The sequence below is a fragment of the Carassius carassius genome, chromosome 44 (assembly GCF_963082965.1).
Source record: "Carassius carassius chromosome 44, fCarCar2.1, whole genome shotgun sequence".
Lineage (NCBI taxonomy): Eukaryota > Metazoa > Chordata > Actinopteri > Cypriniformes > Cyprinidae > Carassius > Carassius carassius.
Window position 1 is genome coordinate 5,392,432 of NC_081798.1, and position 22,871 is coordinate 5,415,302.

The following is a 22,871-nucleotide window of genomic DNA, read 5'->3' on the forward strand; positions in this document are numbered from 1 at the left end:
TCACCTTGTGGAAAAAATAGGCAGTGTACCTGTCGTGGTCCTCGAGGTTCCCGCGCTTCAGCACAAGGCGGGAAGGACAGAGGCAGCGACTAATTAACCGCCTCCAAAGGACTACCAGATACAGATAAATGCATCTCACAATAAACAGTATAAGCATTCGACCTTAATTTGTAAACCAATTAGTAAAACTGCCTTAAAGTCATTAATATAATCTGGTCCAATACAGGTAACTCTTCGACTTCCACTTATTTTAAAACGTCCTCAGCGTAGTTTTCCTCTTCACTGCTCTCTGTAAATTACCCCAGTAATACACAATTCCGGTAATTGATCCCTCACCGGTCCTCCATCAATTCCCCTGCGAGATTATATGAAATTGCTGCGGCGCGCACTCGCACACGCCAATTCAATTACTGCAAGAATTACTTGTCATATCCACTTCCCTCTCTATTTACTGCCGTAATTTTGATCCTTTTGAGAATTACACGAGGAGACGCGATGTTTAGTGTTTCATAAATGTTAACCCAGCAAAAACAGAATATAAATGAGTTTAGTAAAATGAGCTCTGTCAGTTTGCCTAATAGACCGATGGTTGCGGTTCCCTCATTTGGCCGCTGGATGGCACTCTTGCTACACGCGTTTGCCTTAAAATATAAACCTTTTCAACTAAACTTACTTTTTTCAAAGTAAATACAGATTCCCTCTGCTGGTTCTTCCACATTTGTGTCACGCCGGCATTTCCATAGTCTTGCATGCTGTTCTGTAAGCCAAGTGGCTATTCATTCGGTAACTGCAGTGTGCAAGGAGATGCTCTGCCTCCTGCCAGAGTCATACAGAGTGCAAACTACCATAGCTTGTTCACACACACCGTGCCTATATAGACTGTCAGCTGGGCTCTCAGCAGACCCGACCTCTCTCGTAGTAGCACCCCACGTCCGCTCTGTCATTCAGAAGAGATTACATCTAGCACCACAGATCCAGTGTGACCCTTGGGGTCTGGTGGGGGGCCCGGTGAACTCCCTGTGGTTGCGGAGATTGCTTTCCATCTTCGGTTGGTATTTCCGCCCCTCAGCATGGTGAGGATCAGAAGTACCACAAGTGTAGTTTTGGAGGGGGATGCTTCCGTGAAGAATGAGCTTGAATAATGCCACACTTCTGCTATTGACAAAGCATGTTTAGTAGTAGAATTATATAGCAGACTATATTTTAGTTGTTGTGCGTATGTGTGACTTACGGTTATGAGTGTTGGGCATTTTGTTAGTCATTAATGAGTTTTTATTGTTAATACTGCTTACATGAACATGTTAATAATGACTGTGTTTATGTACAATTAAATGCTGTTGTGTTATTGGTCAGATGTTTTCAAAGACATTTTCAAATATTATATTCTTAATCACAATTTCTCCTAATTTTTTGGTATATATATTTTTTTTTTTTCAGTAAAAATAACTTTTTTTTAAAAGAATTTTTGCTATGTGTCATATATTTAATACTTTTAAAAAAGTATTTTAAGTATTTAAAACTTTTAAAATTGTATTTTTTTTTTAAAGAAACATTTGATGTATACATTACACACTATATGTATACACACATTTTATGTGTGTGTGTGTGTGTGTGTATGTATGAAGATAGTGGTTATATTTCAAGCAGTACTTTTTACAATCTTTTTAAAATGCATTTTTAACACAAACTCTAATGTAATTTTTTTATATTAATTAAGGTTTTATCTATTATTTTAAAATGTGTCAATCCAAGGTTTTGCTTTTGGAAATGTTTTTTTTTTTTTGTCCTAATCCACTTTTAGATTATTTGTTTTCAGTTGTAAATATTACTCTGCTGTCATAAACTATACATTTGTTATTTTATGTCCTATTTTCAAACAGCCCTTTTGTGTACTTAGTATTTCTTTTTTGACATATTTGTCCAAATTTGTGACCATTTGACATGTTGATGAGTGTTCTCTTCCTCTTACACAGGTCGCCTGTCTGATCCGTGTCCCGACTGAAGTAGTAAAGCAGAGGACACAGGCCAATCCCTCTCTCAATACCTACAGGGTGCTGCTGAATACACTACAAGAAGAGGTATTGTATGTGTATACCATCAGTTTGACTTACAGTGCACTTGAGTTCACTTGAGTTGTCATGTTACAAACGGATGCACGGGTGGACTGATTGATAAATAAGTCATTCTGTAAAGCAACCAGAAGAAAATACCATGTCTTTTACTTAGAGTTAACAACACTTTTTTTGTTTTCTCATTGCAGGGTTTCAGAGGCTTGTACAGAGGTTATGGCAGTACAGTACTTAGGGAGGTAGGCTGGCTTTCCTCTACACAGTGCAAAAACACTAAAATTCAAAAATGTATTGTGAACTTATATTCAATTTTTTTTTTACTGTTTTGCAAACCCATTTGGCCAGTTCACTAAAAGTAATCTAAAATTAAAAAAAAAAAAAAAAATCTGCATTAGAAAAAAATTCTACTCCCTCTCATGTTATTTCTAACTCGGTATTGTTGTTGTTTATTTGTCTATAAAATGAAAGTCAGATGGCTTCAGTGTTATTTTGAACCTAAATGACTTTCATTATATTATAACTGTCTTCAAACTGTCTTTTTTGTGTTCTGCAGTGAGTAAATAAAGACAGAATTTTAATATTTGGGTTCCCTCAAGCATTATGTTGCCCCTTTTCTATTCTGAATTTCAGTTTGCTCAATCTAGCATATCTTTTCCCTTTGTTTTTTTTTTTAATTAATTTTTTGTAGCTTTAAGCAGCAGAAAGAACAACCACCATATCCTTCCCACCCAAGAGAAGATGCCTTTTTAAATGGATCTCTCATTCTCGCCCTTTGTTTAATCATCTGCTTCCTCGCACACCTGCATCAAATTGATAATGCATATTGAGTTGAAGGCAAAGCTCATATTTTTTCATTTGTCTTCCAAATATATTTTATCTTCCTTCATGACACATACCAACAGTAGATAAAGGGAGTGAAATATTCGAAATCAAAAAAACTTGCATGAAGGTGACACTTGTTTTTTCGTGAGGTGATATTGTCTCTCACTGCGGGGCCATCCTGTACTTATTTTCCGCCTCACTTAACACACGTTATTCACGCAAACTCCATCTGGACATAAAGAAAAAAAGAACAACAAGCCCTTTCTGATTTCTCCAAGGGCTTCTGAATAAATGAATACATTTTGGATGAGAGCAGGCTACTGAGGCTGAATACTAAGGGCCAGATAAAATAGAGGTGCCGAGAGGTGCCCCGCTTCTTCCTTGGGATTGGCTTTGACGTGTGTCAGGAAGCTAATTCATTTTCTCGGCCTGCTATCTTATCCAGCACCGCAACCCTGTCAGGGTAAGTTTGTTTACTCTGGATGCCGAGCCTTCCTCGTGAAGGATTTAATTGGGGTCTTCTCCATTATGCAGATTCATTAAAGAACCCTGGACAAGAGGTTGTGATGAGATACAGCCCCTCGATACGCACTAGTTGGTCACGAGAAGAGAGACAGGATGACAAGCAGCTAAATGACTGACAAACGAAATTCTTGGCATGAAAAGAAATTCTGTCATACATGATACATAATGTCAGTATAAATCCAAGGGTAAATCACAACAGTTTCTTATGTATCTTATGCTCTCTATTATTGGATCAAAAAAAAGTAAAACCAGCAATATTAAATTAAATGTATGCATTTAGCAGACGCTTTTATCCAAAGCGACTTACAGTGCATTCAGGCTATCAATTTTTACCTATCATGTGTTCCCGGGGAATCGAACCACCAACGCTTGATATGGCAATGCTCTACCAATTGAGCTACAGGAACACTATTGCAATATTGTGAATGATTATTATTATTACATTTTAAGATAACAGTTTTCTATTTTACTGTATTAAAATGTCATTTGTTCCTGTGATGCAGCATCATTACTCCAGTCACAATCAGTTTCACATGATCTCTCAGAAATCATTCTAATATGCTGATTTGCTGCTCAAGAAACAGTTGTACAGCTTATTATTTTTGTGAAACCATGTTAAACAGTGTTTAAAATTATTTAAACTTTTTTTTAACAATGTAAAAGTCTTTACCATCACATTTGATCATTTGAATGATGAAATTCTAATTAATTTGTGGGTGAATTATTCCTTTAAGAAATTATTTTACTAAATATCTGACCTGTTGTTGCTCTCTGAAGTTCAAAGTTCAATTCATGAATTAATTGTTCTTTTTGTAGCAGCTTTTTTTTTTAATATATATATAAGTTCTGAATGAATCGTTTACAAACCTGACTGATTCTTGAGTTCTGCCTTGGTAATCCGGTTAACGGGAGAAGATTTTCAGTGAAAAATGACTTCAGATTGTTTCTGCTGCTAGCGCAAAGCTACCAACTCACTCCAAAAGACTTGGAATATAAACACAAGACTACATACTACACAAAAGTTGTAGGGCTCGATCCTATACTGTGTTTCTTGGTTTCTGCCGCTAGGGGGCATAACAGGTTTAGGGGCAAATCTGATAACCATCAGCGTGGTAGCTGAAAAGATACAGCACTTAGATTACTAGGAACAGAAACCATCACAACTGTAATCAACTTAATAAATGCTGAAGATAGAAGATAAAACCTTAGGTAGGCTTACCTACTTACTTTTATATATCTTGGCCTTTTTTTGCTGCAATGAAAACATAGTATTAAAAATAAATAATAATATGGATTTTCAAAGTAATATTTCTGTTATGTTTACGGAGAGATCTAATCATATCGCTTTCTCATGACACTCACCCGAGAGGGAGTGTGAGATTGAGAGAGGCAGACAGACAGAAGAAGAGTGCTGTTGGAGATACATTGGTTGCCATCTGACAGAGCTCATTGTATATCAGCGCAGATGTGAGAGCGGAGGGAAGGGGAGGAGAGGAGAACTGGCAACCCTGTAGAAATGTAGTTATGAAACACCTACGCCTGTCAACTTCAGCATTAGTTGTTGCTGAGATGTCCAAAAATGATTTCCCTCAGCATTTCCTCAGATTCAAACACAGTTAGAGGATCATTTACTCACAAGTCATTCCAAAGCTCTTTTTTTTTTAACCATTCTGTAATGTTGAAGTATATACGTGAAGTATATTAAATGACTTAACCACAATTATTTTTGTGATTTTAAAAGAGCTTTGTTTTTCAATAATAATAATAAAAAAAATTGAAAAGCATTTTAATTAAGTTAGAATATTTTGATATAATTAAAATAATATTAATATTCATGAATTGAAATCATTTTTAACTATCCTGTAGCCCTGACATTGATGGAAGATAACAGGATTCTGTAAGAAACTAGCTGAAGTTACAGTGTTTTGAAACAATTTAGTGAAATGCATTTACCCGAATATTGTTATGCTGAAGGGGATTTGGGTTTTGCTTCATTGTTCTTTATTGTATTGTGTGTCAGTGTTTGACAGAATGCCGAAAGTGTTTCTTATCAGAAGAATTCAGATTCCTCTCAGTTTCTTTCCTCTCTTTCTCACTCAATCCGTCCTCTGATCTCTAGTTGACACTGAAGGCAAAGAGCCCCGGAGGTCAATTTGTCTGACTTATTCCTCTGTTTATGTTGCTGTTGTTCATTGGTCACAGTGGACTGTGTGGCTAACAGGTGGAAGTGTGTATGTTTGACCTGCAGCGCATTGTGGATTTGCTTCCCACAATACACTTATTTTAAAAACACTTTACAAAAACTTACCAACATTAAACTTTTTTAAGGGTAGTATATGTTCATGCTTGATAGAGTTTTAACCAATATTTGGTGAAAAAATAAGTTTAATTGCTTTAGACAACTCTAACAATACTGCAGAGGGATTCTGAGGGTTAAACTATTCGTCAGGGCTGGATTTACTATAACTTTAATCAGATGTTTTCAGAGTGCTGCCATCCAGTTCTTTAGTCCTGCCTCATTACCCTGAGATCTTTTTTTTTATTATCTTTATTTTATCTGATTAGAAGACATTAAACATACTTGCCATGCACATTCCTCAGCATATTTCACAATGATGTGTGACGTGAATGTGTGAGAATATACATAGATGTATTAGCATTGATCCATAACAGTTTTTATTCATAGCCTCTCAGCTAGTTGGATGGCTGGCAGAGTTTCTGTTTATTTGAACTATGAGTGAATGATTTACAGCACACATGTGAAGGCACGGAGTCTTCATTTCTGTCCTCCACCTGAGCACATTGTGCCTCCAGCTGAAATGGGAGAGTTTTGAAGAATGAGGTGTGGTGTCAGGATAAAGGTGCTGTTCCTATACTGGCTGTGTATTAAAGAGGGCTGGTGCTAGCATGGAGGCTTGCATGTCAACCGTGACGTGGCAGACCAGCTGTTGCTAAGGCTGTTGATGGGAAAAAAAGATCCAGCTTCCTGCAAACCTCAAACAAAACTGCTAATCCGGCTCCCACTGGGGCAATGAGCCTCATATTCCATATCTATGCCACTGACGGCACTCGCACTCATTTAACTGACTGGTGCTTGTCAGGTTGCAAGCCATTTAATTGAGAATGAAGTGAGGTTGCCTTTTAAAATTCCATTCAGTTCCCAAATTTGAATTGAGGTAGTGTGTGGAATTAGAATTTGATTTGAAATATGAGAAAACTAAAATAACAAAATAAAAAAAATAAAAAATGTAAATATTTTTTTTACCCTGTAGATTTATCCAGAAAATAGTACTTCCTGAAACAATAGGTGATATTATTTTATTACTATTCTTAACAACTTCAGTAAATGAAATCAAACGGTGTGATAATAAATTAAAACAGTGTTTGAAATGCCACCATTAATTTAAAAATTGCAATAAAGTTTGTTTCACAGTTTTTAATGAATTCTCCGGATGCTTTAATTTACGCAGAATTCTTCACATTGGAGCCAAACATCCATACATAATGAGTAAAAAATATATATATTTTATAGTTAACTGCAATTGTGGACGTGGTGCTATTTGTCAGATTTAAAATGGCTTTGATAACAATATTCATTATTTTGACTATTGAGCTTTTATTAAAATACGTAGAAATAAGAAAAATGACAAAATTAGTAAAAAATTATTGATATTACAAATTTCGTTTGGTAAATGGATAAAACTTTACAATATGTTTCCACTAGTTGCATTAACTTACATTAATTAACCATGAACTATAAATTTACTACAGTATTTATTACTCTTTGTTCACATTAGTTAATAATATAAATGTTCCGCTCAGCTCCATTAAATAATATTAACAGATGTAAATGCTGGAATTAACAACGATTAATATAGGCCATAAAGTTAAGTAATGGTAAAAAATTTATTATTTTTTTAAAGTGACACCAAGTTTTAATACGAAATTGCAAGCTCCAATCTGATTGGCTGGCTTTACGCGAGTTAACATGAACAGGTTTTCTCAGAAGAGCTAGTTATGAAAAGAAGGTTTTGTGGCATTTGTTTGATGCACTTGGTAGAATATAATTCTTCTGTTAGATTTTTTTTTTTTTTTTTTGCGTGTTGTTTTTTAACATGTTGGTCAGATACCAATGTCCAGTCTAAGTATACGGCTCTCCACCATGCAGGATAAGTTGCAGAGTGGACCAGACTTTATGTCATCAGTCAGAAGTCTATGTGAGATTATTTGCAGCTTGGACAAAGTGACCAAAGGAGAATTATGTTTGGTTTGCAGATGGTGCTGATGTAGTGTAGGGATGTTTGGGCCAAGGTGTAGAGAGGTTTAGCTGTGTGTGTGATGAGTAGACTCTGTATGTGCCTCAGAGTCTACAGAGTCCACTCTTTCCACTCTCCCAGGGACTGGGTTTGGCGGGTCTTCTCACAGGGCTGCTGATCAGCATTAGAAGAATCCTCTTATGTGATATCACTGAACAAGACACTTCATTTGTCTGGGTCGAATTGGATACAGACGTTCGTATGTGTAGAAAACAGCCGTCTTATACACACACACTCACATATGAACACTTGAGGTAGCAGCGTAATATACAGGGATTGATGTATAGTTCATGTTGTTGGTGTGCACTTCAGACTCCCATTCCTGTTCGACTCCAATCCATCATCCTTTTGATTCATACCTCATGCCGGGACTCCTGTCTAGCACTGCTGTTAAATTATTCCTTTACCCACAATGCTTTGCAGCACAATCACAAGACTAGCTCCTCTCGCCAAGCTTTCTGGAATGGGACCCTCAGAACGGCTTGAAATGTTGATATTTCTGTCCAGCGTCATAACGATCAACTAAATCACCTCAAGCACATAATGGTTTTGTCGATAGATCTTTAGAATGCTTTACACAGACGATCCTCCACCCAATCCTAAACCAGAGCTCCACATGTGCAGTACTGGAGCTCAGACTGTGACGCATCAGTCAGAAATATGAACGCGCTCATAGGTGTTAATATTACATAGTCATCAGATCAATGATTTCAAGTGTGTCTGTAGGGCTATGTATCACTCACAGCCTCATGATACAATATACACAATTGGATTGCAATTGAAATGGCAGAAAATGCATGAGTGAACCTGAAGGAAATGTTGTGAAATGCATAAATACATATTGTAAAGACCCATTTATGCTGGGTCAGAAAATCTTGATATTATAAAGACAACACCTTTTTAAATAAAACAATTGGCTCTTAAATTTTCTAATTATTTGAAGTTTGCGTTATCTTTGACTTCCCTGATGAATGCATCTATCTATCTATCTATCTATCTATCTATCTATCTATCTATCTATCTATCTATCTATCTATCTATCTATCTATCTATCTATCTATCTATCTATCTATCTATCTATCTGTCTGTCTGTCTGTCTGTCTGTCTGTCTGTCTGTCTGTCTGTCTGTCTGTCTAATAAAATATATATAATTTATCTATCTATCTAATAAAATATATATTTTTTTTTGTGTAAAGAAGTAATAATAGAATGAGCACCAAATCAGCATATTAGAATGAATTCTGAAGGATCATGTCACACTTAAATCTGGAAACATTTAAAAAATATTAAAATAGAAAACAGTGCATTTAAATTGTAATAATATTTCACTATAGATTATTTTCTTAAATTTTCAGCTGATGCTCTTGCATCCCCCTGGGAATTTGAAAACCCCTGACATACTGTGCATGGTCGTGTCTGCACAGCCATAGTTTGATTCATGTAAAACTATTTTTTTTTTTTTTTTTTTCCTAGGGTACTTTTTATGTCTGAGTGATGGCAAGTTGTTTATCTGGTTATCATCTTGCAGTAATTATTATTAGCCTAATATCAAATATGCTTTAAGTCTTCATCTGTCTCTTTTCTCCAGATACAGAGAAGGCTTTGTAGAACACGAACATTTTTACCAAAACTGGACAAGTGTTTCATGCACACCCTCTGCACAGTGTCTTCCAGATAAGCTTCCAAACATCTTTATCAGACTAAGGTTATTGAGTTTATACACAATATTATTGCTTGTTGGTTAATGTCAGTGTGGTTTAACGGGTGAATGCATACCTCAAGCACTTGAGAGCTTGAACACCTTCCAGATTCTGTTCCAGATTCATGCATGGTAGTGTTAAATAGGAGTTTTTTTGTTACTATAAAAAGTTGACTTTTACTGTATATTAATATATAAATTAGTATTGTATACAATTATATGATTTTATATTGCAAGTTAGATTTATTGGTAAATGGTATAATATTTCACACAACCTTTGATGTTTAGAGAAGCAAGACGTTGACTTTGCAAGTTCTAGTTTTTACTTTATTTATTTAATTTAACAGTAGCTCAGTTAGATTTTTGCCGGTGTTGGTTTGTGCACACGTTCTGTTTGCTGGTTAGGTTGTTTTAATTAGCGTATCTCACTAGGTCCTGGGGTTATGTTTGCTTCCCACAATTTTCTGCATGTTTGCCTCAATCCGAGCAGAAAACCATCTCAGCCCCTCACATATGGTTTCAATAAGGGCCGCCGGTTTGGCTGGGGTCCCAGAGAGAAAGAGGGGTTGGGGTATGTGGGGGGTTCTTGTCCCTCTGCTGGCCCACAGGCCTGTGACCTGAGCTTGAATATGCCTCTGAGCAACAACGAACTAACATGCTCACACTCACGCAAACATACATAAAGTCAGTGTTCAGATTGAGGCTCTAGGGGATCCCCACCAACTGCCGTGAGGGAACGCAAGTGTAAAATTAATTTGATGCATATATATCAAGTATTATATCAAGTTTAATGTTATTATCAAATAATAACAATAAAACTAGGCAGCACACAATCCTACTACACACTTAATAAACTATGTTCTTATTTCCAGTAAAATTCATGGCCAGTTGGGCTGGATATGCTTTTTTTTTTTTGATACAGAACAAGCAGGGTTCAGGTCTCATGTGGGCATATTATACATAAATTGCTTTACTTAAATGACAAAAAAATTGTTTTTTTTTTTCTTTTTATTCCATTTTAGTTGAATTAAGCATTTTTTGTGGCTGCCACACTTGAACCTGCTTATCAAGGCTGCATTTATTTAAAATACAGTAAAGCAGTAATATTGTGAAATATTAAATAAAAACACCGAACTGTTTTCTATTTAAATGTTTTAAAATGTAATTTATTCCTGTGATGCAAAGCTAAATTTTCCAGATCATTGCTCTAGTCTTCAGTGTCACATGATCCTTCTATTATTATTATTAAAAAAAAATTATTGTTAAGATTTATTGTTATAATATGTCACATTAATCCATTTTTCTTTCACAAAACTATATGTAGATTTGTTTTTGTTTTTTACTATAGGAATGATTAATCATGAGTTATTATACTGTATGTACTAAAGTAAATTGTTAGAATGCTATTCACAAAACTGTATGCAGATTAGGTCCCCCCCCCCCTTTCTCTAGATGCACTTCTAAAAGGACACTTTTATATTAATTTATATAAACTGTTATTATTATTAGAAATTATTTATACTAAGGCAAATTGTTAATGTTAACTGGATACTATTTCACATTCATCATTTATCTTTCACAAAACTATTTGCAGATTTACTCTTTTTTTGTACTGTAAAAAAGGCTGTAAATACAATAAAATAATCACAATTAATCTCACAATTAGTTTACAATTGTTATGTTGGTTGCACTTTATTTTACAGTATGTGTACTTACTGTACAGTGTACTTACAGTGTATTAATCTAAGAAAGGTCTGGTAATACATGGTAACTACTGTACATGGGGTAGGTTCAGGCTTAGTACCTAGTTATTACATTGTAATTACTATAATAAGTACATAGTATGTACATGAGGAACAGGACTGTAAAATAAAGTGCTACCTTTATGTTTTTATGGAATATTACATAAAAAAAACTGTATTTTTAATTATTGATTTTATTGCAAAAATTTATTGCAAAAATATTTTTTTAGTTCATTTCATTATTTAAGACTTTATTATTAGAAAATAAAACTAGTACTTTTTTTTCATTTTGGGTGCTTTGATCATCCATATGTTATGACAGAGGGAAAAAAAACCCACAAAATTGCTTTTATTTAGATATATTTCCAAACTAATATCATTCTAATCTAATAATGCATGCATCAGAAGGCAACAAGAGAAGGGAGAGGGTGATATGCATTGCCCTTTTCATGAAAGAGCGGTGGCCTTGTAAAACAAGTGTGAGGTTAACCTCTAATTGCAGGGTGAGCTTCGCTGTCTCACACTGTGATTTATTTCCCTCGCACCATATCTCGCACCATCCTTCCCCAAACTCGTTTTCAGCGTATTTCTCCTTCAGTATTCTTTTCAAAACACTCACTGCTTTTAATTTTGAAGACATCTTTTACTTTTTCTGGCTCTCTCCCGTCTCAGTAGTTTATCTCCGGGGCAGCGATGCTTATGTGTCCCGGAGTTGTGTATTTAACCCCAGTGGTCTCTGGAGAAAAATGGAGTCAGAGCACCGAGCTGCATGATAATGAGAGGTTGAAGGTGAACGGCTTTACGGGACAGTTAATGTTATTATTACAGCTTGAGCGAGGCTCGGACCAGGAGCTCTTTCCGATCGATAATTATTCCGGATTTGGTTGTAGCATTGCGTTTAAGCTTTTAACCAATTATCATGTCTCAGATGTGGAACATTTAATAGCTTGCTGATTTTCTTCCACATGTTTGACCCTGCTATCAGCATTGCCTTCACATTTCAGCATTTCCTGTGTCCAAATGTGTAAGGTCAAAAGATGTTGAAGTAACAAATGTCTCATGCCAGATTTTATCTGGCAGGACAATATGAATGAACTCCCATTGTTTTAACACATAATATAAATCACAGAATGCACAGTGTCGTCTATTAGCAAGCAAGTAATCATGGCCAATTCGACTACACTATTGCTCTCCTGAGGGATAGTATTGAACTAAATTGAATGAAATCATGGTGATGTCATTTCAAACTGCATGCTGGGAAGGCCATAAATGCGGCTGTGATTCGTATGCTAGGTAAAACTTGGGTTAGGGTAAGCTTCCTCATGATGATTTCTAATCAAAAACATCACTAATGTCAGATAAATAGGAAAAAACAATGCGAAGATGATTGGTGATTTGGAAGGACGCACCTGTTGAAGCACTGACTGCTGAAAGCTGAAGTCTGACTGTAATGTTTAGTTTAGCTCACATAACAGCGGCCACGGCTGGAAACATCTGTAGGGAGCCATCAGGTTTGAGGGTGAGAGGATGATGTCACTGCTTCATGTCAAATAACTGCACTTATTTAACCCTCAGAGCGGAGGGAAAGTCTTTCCGGAACCCGCAGCGTCTGCTGTTTCCACTGTCTTAATTTTGATTGTTTGCTTGGAAGAGGGTATGAATGATATTTGTGGCTTGTTTTATGATTTTACAGGATTTGTTTCTTACTTTTCTAAGAGTTTAGACACCGAGTCACTCTCATTGAACTCATTTTAATACACAAAAACAGTTCATCCAGGGTGCTTTTGTTCATTCAGGAGGAATTCTTTGGCTTTGTACAGCTTGCCTGTACTGTTATCCGTCATCACAAGGCGTTGATCTAATTATCATCGTGCAGTAATTAGCCTATTATTAGTCTATTATCAAATATGCTTTAAGTCTTCATCTGTCTCTTTTCTCCAGACACAAAGAAGGATTTATAGAACAAGAACACTTTAGCAAAACTGGACAAGTGTTTCCTGCACACTTTCTGCACAGTGTCTTCCAGATAAGCTTCCAAACATCTTTATTAGACTGAGGATGTTTATACACATTATTATTAATTGTTGGTTAATGTCAGTGTGGTTTAATGGGTGAATGCGCACCTCAAGCCCATTTTTTTATATTATTAGAAGAAATTTTATTATTATATACAATTTTGTGTTATTTTATATGTTAAGTTCATTTTTATTTTAAAGCAACGTGCTAAAATGGTATTGATAATATTTCCCAGAATATTTTTTTTCTCCTTTCTCTAGATATGTAGATTGTAGAACGAACACTTTTATGTTTGTTCTTTTGTAAATTGTTATTATTATTAAAATAATTATTTGTACTAAAGAAAATTGTTAATGTTAACTAAATAAAATTTCACATTTATCTTCATTTATCCTTTACAGAACTAAATACATATTTGTTTTTTTTCCTACTGTAAAAAAAAAAGAAAAAAAAAAGCTGTTAATATGATCAAATAATCACAATCACAATAATTAATCTATTGATTTGTGATCTTTAGAAACAAGATTAAAAAATTATATTATAGTATTAGATCAGATTTGGTGAATGTAAAAAATATTTTATGACTATATTAAAACTCCTGAAACATTAAAATGTATTTCCTGCTAATTTTTATTTATTTATTTTTATTTTTTTGCATTGCATTGCATTGCTTAAAGAACTTCCTTGTGGCCCTTTGGGGAACCAAGTTTGAAAACCTCTGTTAACCAATGGATTCTGAATTTACAAACCTCTATCTCTCTCTCTCTCTCTCTCTCTCTCTCTCTCTCTCTCTTTTCCGGCCCATCCTTTATCTTCTCTCATACACTCTCTGTCTTTCTCAGACTTTCTCGTGTGCCCCCAAGGACCGCCATCCATCTCGCAGGCACTGTCAGCACCTAATTGGACCGGCCAGGGGGCATCAGATGTCACATATACACGGAAAATAAATTGACTCACTAAAAGATTCCCTCTGACATCATGCCCTGTATACGAGGCCTTGCTCCACGCTTTGGTGCTTCGCGTGAAAGGGCCTCCATGCCAGCCAAACGGGTTTCTGTGTTTGTTTGTGTGCACGCATGCGCCTGTACCTTACATTGGTCACTGTCGGACTTGAATTTCCTATTTTGTTCCCGGGGCACTCACCTGCTCTAATGTGAACAAAGGAAACAAACGGTTCGGCTGTGGACCCGGTAGCTTGTTGATAGGGGTGCGGTCTATGTTTTCATTGTTCTTTTGTTCACTTGTTGCATTAGCCTGGCACACTTGCTGCAACGGCACAATGCAACCCCCGGCCAGAAAATCCCCCCACAATGTAAATATTATGTGACGGTTCTGGGAAGCGTTTTCACTCATATCAATGGAATTACACTCTTGAATATTTGCCAGTTCACTGATTCCAAACAGTCCTTAACCACATAACCCCTCCCTTGCTTCTTCATTTATTCTCTTTCTTTTCCCCTCCAGCCTTGAACAAGTCTTAATTTGTTTAGAATATTATTACCCAAAACTTTAACTTGCGTGTCACAGGTGCCGATGGAAATCAGGGAGTTTCTGAAGTCTGATTGGCTGGCTGCATCACTCCACACTTCCTGATTGGCTGATTGAATCATTCTAGTGCTCCAGGCTTGTCAAAGCACAGTCAGTGGAAGTGTTCATGTGAGGTATTCAGTCTGTCAGAATTCCTCAGCAAGTGGATTCACATATCCAAACATAAAAGAGTATTGCACTTTTTTATGTTACTGATTCACGCTTTCTCCGTACACTCTTCCAAATGAGTGTTTTTGCTGCAATGCCTTAGATGAACCATTTTAGGCTCCCCAAAGATCCTTTCAGTGAACAGTTCTTAAAACAGTTCTTGTTTTAATGTGCAGAACATTCGGATAATCAAAGGAAAGGGCTGCATGATAATGGTTAAACTGTCTTTTTTTGTATTTCGTCAGAATTATTGGACTTCCACGTAAAGTGCAAATCAAGAAAACGTCAACTTGCATGGTTTACTTGCAGTTTTAGTCACATCAAGCAGCGCAAACAACCTTGTGAAAGAAAACTGACTTGTTCTATTACACTTTTATTTGATTGGAATTTCACAGTAGAGATCACTAAACTCCAACTTACATGTTTGCATAGGGTTTTCAGATCATTAGCGGTTTTTTTCCATAATGTAGAGAGCATGTGCACATGGTCGCCAACTTGGGAAGATTAGATAAACCATGGGCAGAAAATTTATTTATGAAAAAGCTCTGATTGGGGGATTTAAACTCTTGAAATCTGGCAACCGCAACCACGAAACCTTGTGGAGGCAATGAAAGATAATGCAAATGCCAAAATACATTGAAACATTTTAAGGATAAATAACCACCCAGCAAATATCACCGATGATTATGCTTACTAAATGGAGAGAAGCAGAGATTGCGATCACAATTGAAATACAATTCATTGTGCAGCACTAAATATAAGAACCTTTGGTGTAGTGGAAAAGATCTAAGGTTGTTTAAGGTTCTTCTTGAAACCATAGATGCCAGTAAAGATCCTTTATTTATACAGTGTACACCTATGAGCTAGGAATGCACTAATACTGTCCCATACTGTTCAGATTTACATTCAAACTTCTGGTCTTTCTCAACAGATTTGAATGTTGTTGAATGTTGTGTGTTTCATTCGTTGGAGCTATGTGCATGTTTTCTGTACGAGGGAGCTGGTCTCTCTCTTCTCAGCCAAGATTATATGACCATAGGGAAGCGTGAAACACAACACAGCCTCTTGCTCTCTCTCTCCTCTGATAAAGCGTTTGGGGCATCCCGCTGGCTTTCTTTCAGCTTATTGATTTTTCCATTATTTATGTGTTTATTTATTTTCTAAACTGGCTCCCAGAGGGGTTTTTATATCACTGGGGTTTAAATCACATTTTCAAGGCTCATAAAAGATCAGCGATACACATCCTACATCATTAATATCAACCTCTGATTAAAAGTCATGTAGTGGCCCCAGAATACCCTCACTCCAACTGAACTGTGGGTTTTTACACTTGTAAAAACATATTTTTAAAACATTGTTGTGCATATTTAAGACTATATGTAGATTAAATTAAATGGTTAATTTTAAAATTATAATTATATTGAAAGTTGTTTCTGATATGCTCATCATGGCTGCATTTATTTGAGAAAGTAACACAGTAAAAACTGTAATATTGTGTAATAACTGTAATATTGTGAAATATTGTTACTATTTAAAAATGTAGTTTATTCTAGTGATGCAAAGCTGGATTTTCATAAGTGTCACATGATCCCTTCAAAAATCATTCATTTGTAGCTCAGGAAACATTTCTTATTATTATCAATGTTGAAAACAAATGTGCTGCTTAATATTTATGAGGAAAACTTGATTTTTTTTTTATGTATGAAAAGTCCAAAAGAACAGTATTTATTTGAAACATGTATATATATATAATAATATTATTATTATTATTATTTTTTACAATATGCTGTAAATGTTACTGTCACTTTTTATTAATGTAATACTGTGCATCCTAACTGAAAATATTAGTTGTTTAAAATAAAGTCTTCAGACTTTGGAAAAGTATATATATATATTTTTAATATGCATTATGGTATTTTTATATGATATATTTTATACTTTTATTTTTATTTATTTCATATAATATAATTTTTTGTAAGGAATCAGTGTGTTAACTTATGAAATTATTACCCAGACTGTGTGTTTATATTTTGGTATAGGTGCTTTGAGACTGTTTCAAATTCTTGTGTATTTTAGAGCTCAAGAGAGATTTTTCTGGATCTGTTCCATAATTAGAAAAGTACAGATAATAGATCTCATGAGGGAGCTCAGGTGTCAGGTGTTGAATGCATATTCACTCACACCCACCCACACACACACACACACACACAGTATTGTGACAGTGGTGAGCAAACATGCCTGTACAAACACAAATGTGACACCCAAACGTGCACGCACACACACTTGTGATGAGACTCATAAATCACTCAGGACACAAACAGGTTTAGTGACATGTTTGACTTAGCAGATGGTTTTGCATAATAAAACTCTTTCCCTCAAGTTTTCCCCCTCCTGCTCTCCACCTCCAATTTGTTCCTATTTGTTCCTCTTTGCACTTCAACAAGCTGTCAATTAAAAGCTTCGGTTGATAAATATGCTTTTGTTACTGCGTCAGTGTTTGATGTGTTAGCACACTCACAGACAATGACACTTTTCTGTTTGTACTTGTAGATACTATCAGTATGCTTTGCTATGTGTGAGGACGGGCCTGTAAAAGCGACCATTTTCCACAGCTCTCAGTAATAAATGAGAGTTAGTCTGTGGGTTCCTCCAGTCCGTCTGCTGTTTTCATACCCTGCGCTGCTGAATCACGGCTCAGCTGATGATATATCCATCTGGCCCTCATCTACTTCCTGTCACTGTGCCTCATTCACTTTTTTTCTTTCGCTGAGTGTCTCTGGAGTGGTCTGTATGTCGTCCCTCTAGGGTTGAGAAATATCCTTTTTCCACTGTGCTTTAATAATTCTTCTTTTTATTTCAGTACTGTACGGATGTCGTCTTCCCTCACGCTGAAACACATTGTAGACAGATTCTGCAAAATCAAGACTGTACTTCTGTTTTTCCAATACAGCTGCTCTTTCGATTGGCAATATTTTAATTTCAGCTTTCATTTTCTTGGATTTATTGGTTTCATTTCACAATAACTATTTTGACTTTTTACAGTGACCATCTCCTCTTTATCATTCATTTAACCTCTGCATGTCAGTCCTTCACCTTCTGTTTTAATATTTACATTTTTATCGAATGCCAAAAAACAATTAAAATAAAATTAAATGTGTCTGAAGTGTCTGAACACTTCATTCATTCATTCATTCCTTCCTTCCTTCATTCATTGTCATTCAGTGTGCCTCTCCTGTATTGGTTTTTGATATTAATTTAATGCAAATATAATTATACATTAAGTGTGGCTGAAATGTCCAAACGCTTTGTTTTAACATTTATTGCTATTTATTATTTATATTTTATTTATTACTTTTAAGATTAGATTTTGTTTTGTTGTTGTATGTGAATTAATTTTTTTATTTTTCAAAAAGTGTGCCTCTGCGGTCTTTCTCTTAAAAGCCACTTGGTCTCATATTGATTTAATGTATAGACATTTATACAGTGTGGCTAAAGTAAAAAAAAAATACTAGTATTAATTATTTTTTATTAGTAATATTTTGTTTTTATTGTTTTATTTAATTTAATTTTTTAATTATTTTATTTTTTTTTACAATTTCTTTCATCATCAACATCAGCTTATTAAATCTTGTGCTTTCATACAACTGATGGGTATAGTCCACTATTTAATTAACATATTTAAAAACCCACATTGGGCCACATTTTAATCAAGGCAGACTGAAAATGAATGTGATTTTAAATGAATCCAATCGAACTGAATCAGATTTCAGACTGATCTCTGTTGCTTTCTCCTCTCATTAGTATTCATCCAGTAACGTCTGACCTATTAAAGCCATTTGTCAAATAGCATGCAAACGGTCCCCTGTCTAATCAAACTTAATTTAAATGCATTTTGACATCTGTTTTCCTAGCTATCACACTGTTGGCCAGGAGCCTGACAGTGAAGAGCACTGCAGCATACTAATATTCCCACGGGTAACCCGTCACAGCAAGCAGCCAGCCCTATCTCTCAATGATAGTGTACCTGACAGTACCACCTGGTGATATCGACACGGACAGCAGAGAGATTCTTTGATACACATCAGCCTGTTGTTGTTTGTCTGTGGTCTCCAAATCAACAAAACCACACACTCTACCATTATGGCTTGGTTTTGGTGCAGGAAACCTTGACTAACATTACAAATGCACTTCAGGGATGAAGTGTTATACTAATGTGCTTAAACTGATGTTGGTACTGATGTGTAGCAGTCAGATCACACGTGTTAAATGTGCTGTCATCCACTGGACCGACTCGTCCTCAAGAAGAAGCCTTCTGGCCTTTGGTCAGAAACCTGCTTTCCATCCCTCTGTCTCTCAATATCCATCATCCCCTCTGTCTTGTCAACCATTACGGCCTTATCAATATAAATCTGACCATCTGTGTTGCTCAGGCGCCCCGTCTCTGCCAGAAGTGTTAAACTTATGCATAAATCAGCTGTGCCTCGTTTTTGTTAGCAGATTCCTCTGAGCACGGAGACGCTGAATTTATCACGTAGGTAATAAAAGACAGGTGGCTGATTTTGGAAAAAATGCACAAAGACGTACACACTCCTCAGTGTCAGGTCATATTGCACCAATCTGTTCTTTGTTTTGAAATGGAGAAATGCCTTAGCTTTGGCAGTGCGCATGATGCCCATGCAGTGCTGCTTCATTGTGTTTGTTATGTTAATTTTTGTCAAATCAATTGAAAGTTTTGTTTTCATAGTCAACGTTTTTTACAGCCTTTTTGTCCTAAGAGTTGTTTCCAGTAAAGTGTTCTGGATGGAGTTCAGGGGCTAGGTAAACTGATCTGATGTTCGGTATGAGTGTGGAAAAAGAGTGCAGATTATGGAAATTTATCATTTTTTTAATTAAAGGGGCAAGCTATGCTATGCAGCAGTATTACTCATACTTGGTATTTTTTATTCAGAATAACTCGCCCCTCATCTTTGTGTTGTGAAAATGAATCATTTGTTAATTAAAACTGATTTTGTGGCTGTTATTTGAAGTGCTTTGTTGTTCTGTCTAACAAACGCAATAACTGCATTCAGAAAACTTGGCAACCCACTAACAGTCACTTTAAAAACTTTACCAGCTACATACATAAATATTGAAGCGTGTGTGATGCTCGCAGTGTTTTCAGCTTCTGCCGCCTCAATATATACATGAAAACATGAACATAATATCTGAGAGTCACTTCATGAACATTTTACAATTTCTTTTGAGTAAAAATATCATCATATCATATACAAACAGAAACCTAAAGGTCTTCACAGCAACCTGTCAAAATAAAAGTTCGGTTTAACTTGAAGAAACTGTAACAGTGTTAATAGAAATATTAGTAATAGTTATAATCGTAATAGAAATATTGCTTAATGTAATGATACTACTTCTACTACTACTACTACTACTACTACTACTACTACTACTACAAATAAAACATTGTTTTTAAAGGAATATTTACCAGAAAATTATTTAGCAGAAAGATATAAATACATAACACCGTATTCCTAAATAAAAGAATAAATAAAATAAAAATAAATTAATATATTTTGATAAAAATAAATTAATTAAAGATGTTTTTTATAATAGAAACTTTTAAAATGGAATCCAGAAAATTAATGGAAAACAGAATTTGGTAAAAAAAAAAAAAAAAAAAAAAATATATATATATATATATATATATATATATATATATATATATATATATATATATTATTTTAATACATTTCATAGGGTCATAGAAATGACATTTTTATTGAATGTTTTATAAATTGCTGTTTAATATTGTAAGAATCATGATTTTCAGTTAATTAGAAATTATTTTTTATCAATACAGTTTTAACCATTAATACAGATTCTAGAAAATTTAAAACAGAAAAAAGTGGAATTTGAAAAAGAAAAAAAAAATCATAGAGCCCTTCCTAAAAGCACAAAACACCATCCAGAATTCCCTAACAGCACCTTGGCATCCACTCACACCACCTTAGAAGCTACCTGGCAACACCCTAGCAACCAATCTAAACACTTGGCCTGACAACACCCAAGTAAACATAAAGCATATGCTGTATCAATTCTCTCCCTCGTAACGCATCAAATCAGCAACTCTCATTCAAAATTAATGACTTCCGGTCACTTTGTCACTGCAAATCACTGTCTGGGTGAATAAGTTTTTTGCCTGTAGCATGACCTTCATATGGATCGGATCTCTATTTTTCTCTCTCGCTGTCTTTCTCTGTCTCTCTCTCTCTCTCTCTCTCTCTCTCTCTCTCTCTCTCTCTCTCTCTCTCTCTCTCTCTCTCTCTCTCTCTCTCTCTCCCTCTCTCTCTCTCTCTCTCTCTCTCTCTCTCTCTCTCTCTCAGGATTTTGTCAGCCCACTGTTCAGCATTACCATCGATTTCCTCTCTTTTAGCTCCGCTGTGCCTGATTGGGTGAAGAGGAAGATTTCTGCCACCTCTCTCTCTTTTGTGCTTTCTTTTTCCCTCTCTCTCTCTGACCACAGACTCTTCATTTATTTATCATCTCTGTCTTTCTGTCTTTAACACTCTCTCTCTCACAATTATACCTCACACTTCCAGACGTGCAGACATCAGTATTAAAACAGTTTGACACATGAGATAAATGGCCAGTGCTTGTGGTTGAACATGTTGCCACAAGTCATCCATTTTCTTTTACAGAAGACGCTAAGATATTTTTTTCTCCCTTTTCTCCCAGTGAACATCATCATGGCATTATTTTGGTTGCTCTAAAGGAGGTTTTTTATTAATGTCAAAAGTTTTTACTTCAGAACTGTGTGTAATCTGTCACTTTATGACAGACTTTGTATCCAGTCTTATGAGTTTTATTAGGCCGCAAAAATTCTGTCATTATTTATTTTCCTTAATGTGATTCCAAGCTGTATGATGTATTTATTTTATTTTTATTTTTGGATGAAAGATGATACTTTCATAGTGATTTTTATCATTTTGTAGAAAGCTTTTTACTTCCATCATGTAGAAAAGAGCAGCTAGTATATTCATCAAAAGGCAAAAAAAAAACAGCTTTGGAATGACATGAGGGTGAATAAGTGACAATAGAATTATTGTTTTTGTCTTTTTTTTGTCTTTTTGTTAGGTGAACTATTCCTATTCTCTAATCTAGCCTATATTATAACTTTTTATGTCTTTTTATTTCAGATCCCATTCTCGCTGGTTCAGTTTCCACTCTGGGAGTACCTAAAGGTATGAATCTGATTTTTTTCTCTGACTTGCTCTCATTTCAATCTAATTTGACCTCATAAATTGCTCTAACATAGGAATAATGGCCTGGTAATGGTCTGACACATTTACACCTCAATCTCCAAACACTTTGCCTCGATATCTGTTAATAACTCTCTTTTTAGGTGCTCTCAAAATGACGCTACATTTTATTAGTTGCCCTCAGTGGTGGCTAAGCGGAATCATAATTTTTCGCAAGCTTTGAGTCTTAACCAACTATCCATTTCCTTCTTCATTGTCTGGTCTGGGCCACATAAAAGTCGTTTTTCTTCCCAAAAAAACAGGCCCAGTTTGTGAGGGTGACATCATGTCTCCAGGGCGAGAGCAGAAAATTCCATTAGCGCTCTTGGCCTAGCGACTGGAGCGAAGCGGAGATGGAGAGGCATTGGAGGACAATAGCATGTGCAGCTGTGGGCTAGCGTTAACCGCGATTCTCGCTCCGTAATAAGGAGTGTCATTCATGGCCGCCTCTTTGTGACACGTTCAAAGGCATTCTCTTACTCCTTCATTCTTCCATGTTTTCAGCCTCTCTGGCCATCTGTGTGGAACCGTTGGAATGTGAGAGTCTTTGCTAAACTCTCTTTCAAAAGTGCATGGCTTTGAAAAGCAAGAAAGCGTAGATTAGACAATGGTATGAGATGCCAGTGTTGGTTTTAAATGGCTGCTCTCGCTTCATTGGTTATTTTCAAGCATACCACATTCTTTCAAATGTG

The 22,871-nt window shown here is 35.6% G+C and overlaps 1 protein-coding gene across 2 annotated transcripts in view; it reads left to right on the top strand.

Annotated features, from left to right (window-relative positions):
- Positions 1 to 22,871, top strand: part of LOC132126493 (mitochondrial S-adenosylmethionine carrier protein) — a 45,763-nt gene that overhangs the window by 7,407 nt on the left and 15,485 nt on the right. For both annotated transcript variants that reach the window (XR_009427400.1, XM_059537759.1), the window contains exons 4-6: positions 1,974 to 2,078; positions 2,261 to 2,308; positions 22,078 to 22,122. Coding sequence is in view for 1 of the 2 variants with exons in the window: in XM_059537759.1 (XP_059393742.1) it covers positions 1,974 to 2,078; positions 2,261 to 2,308; positions 22,078 to 22,122 (198 nt within the window). In the remaining variant the exon portion in view is untranslated. The remainder of the gene's footprint in view (positions 1 to 1,973; positions 2,079 to 2,260; positions 2,309 to 22,077; positions 22,123 to 22,871) is intronic.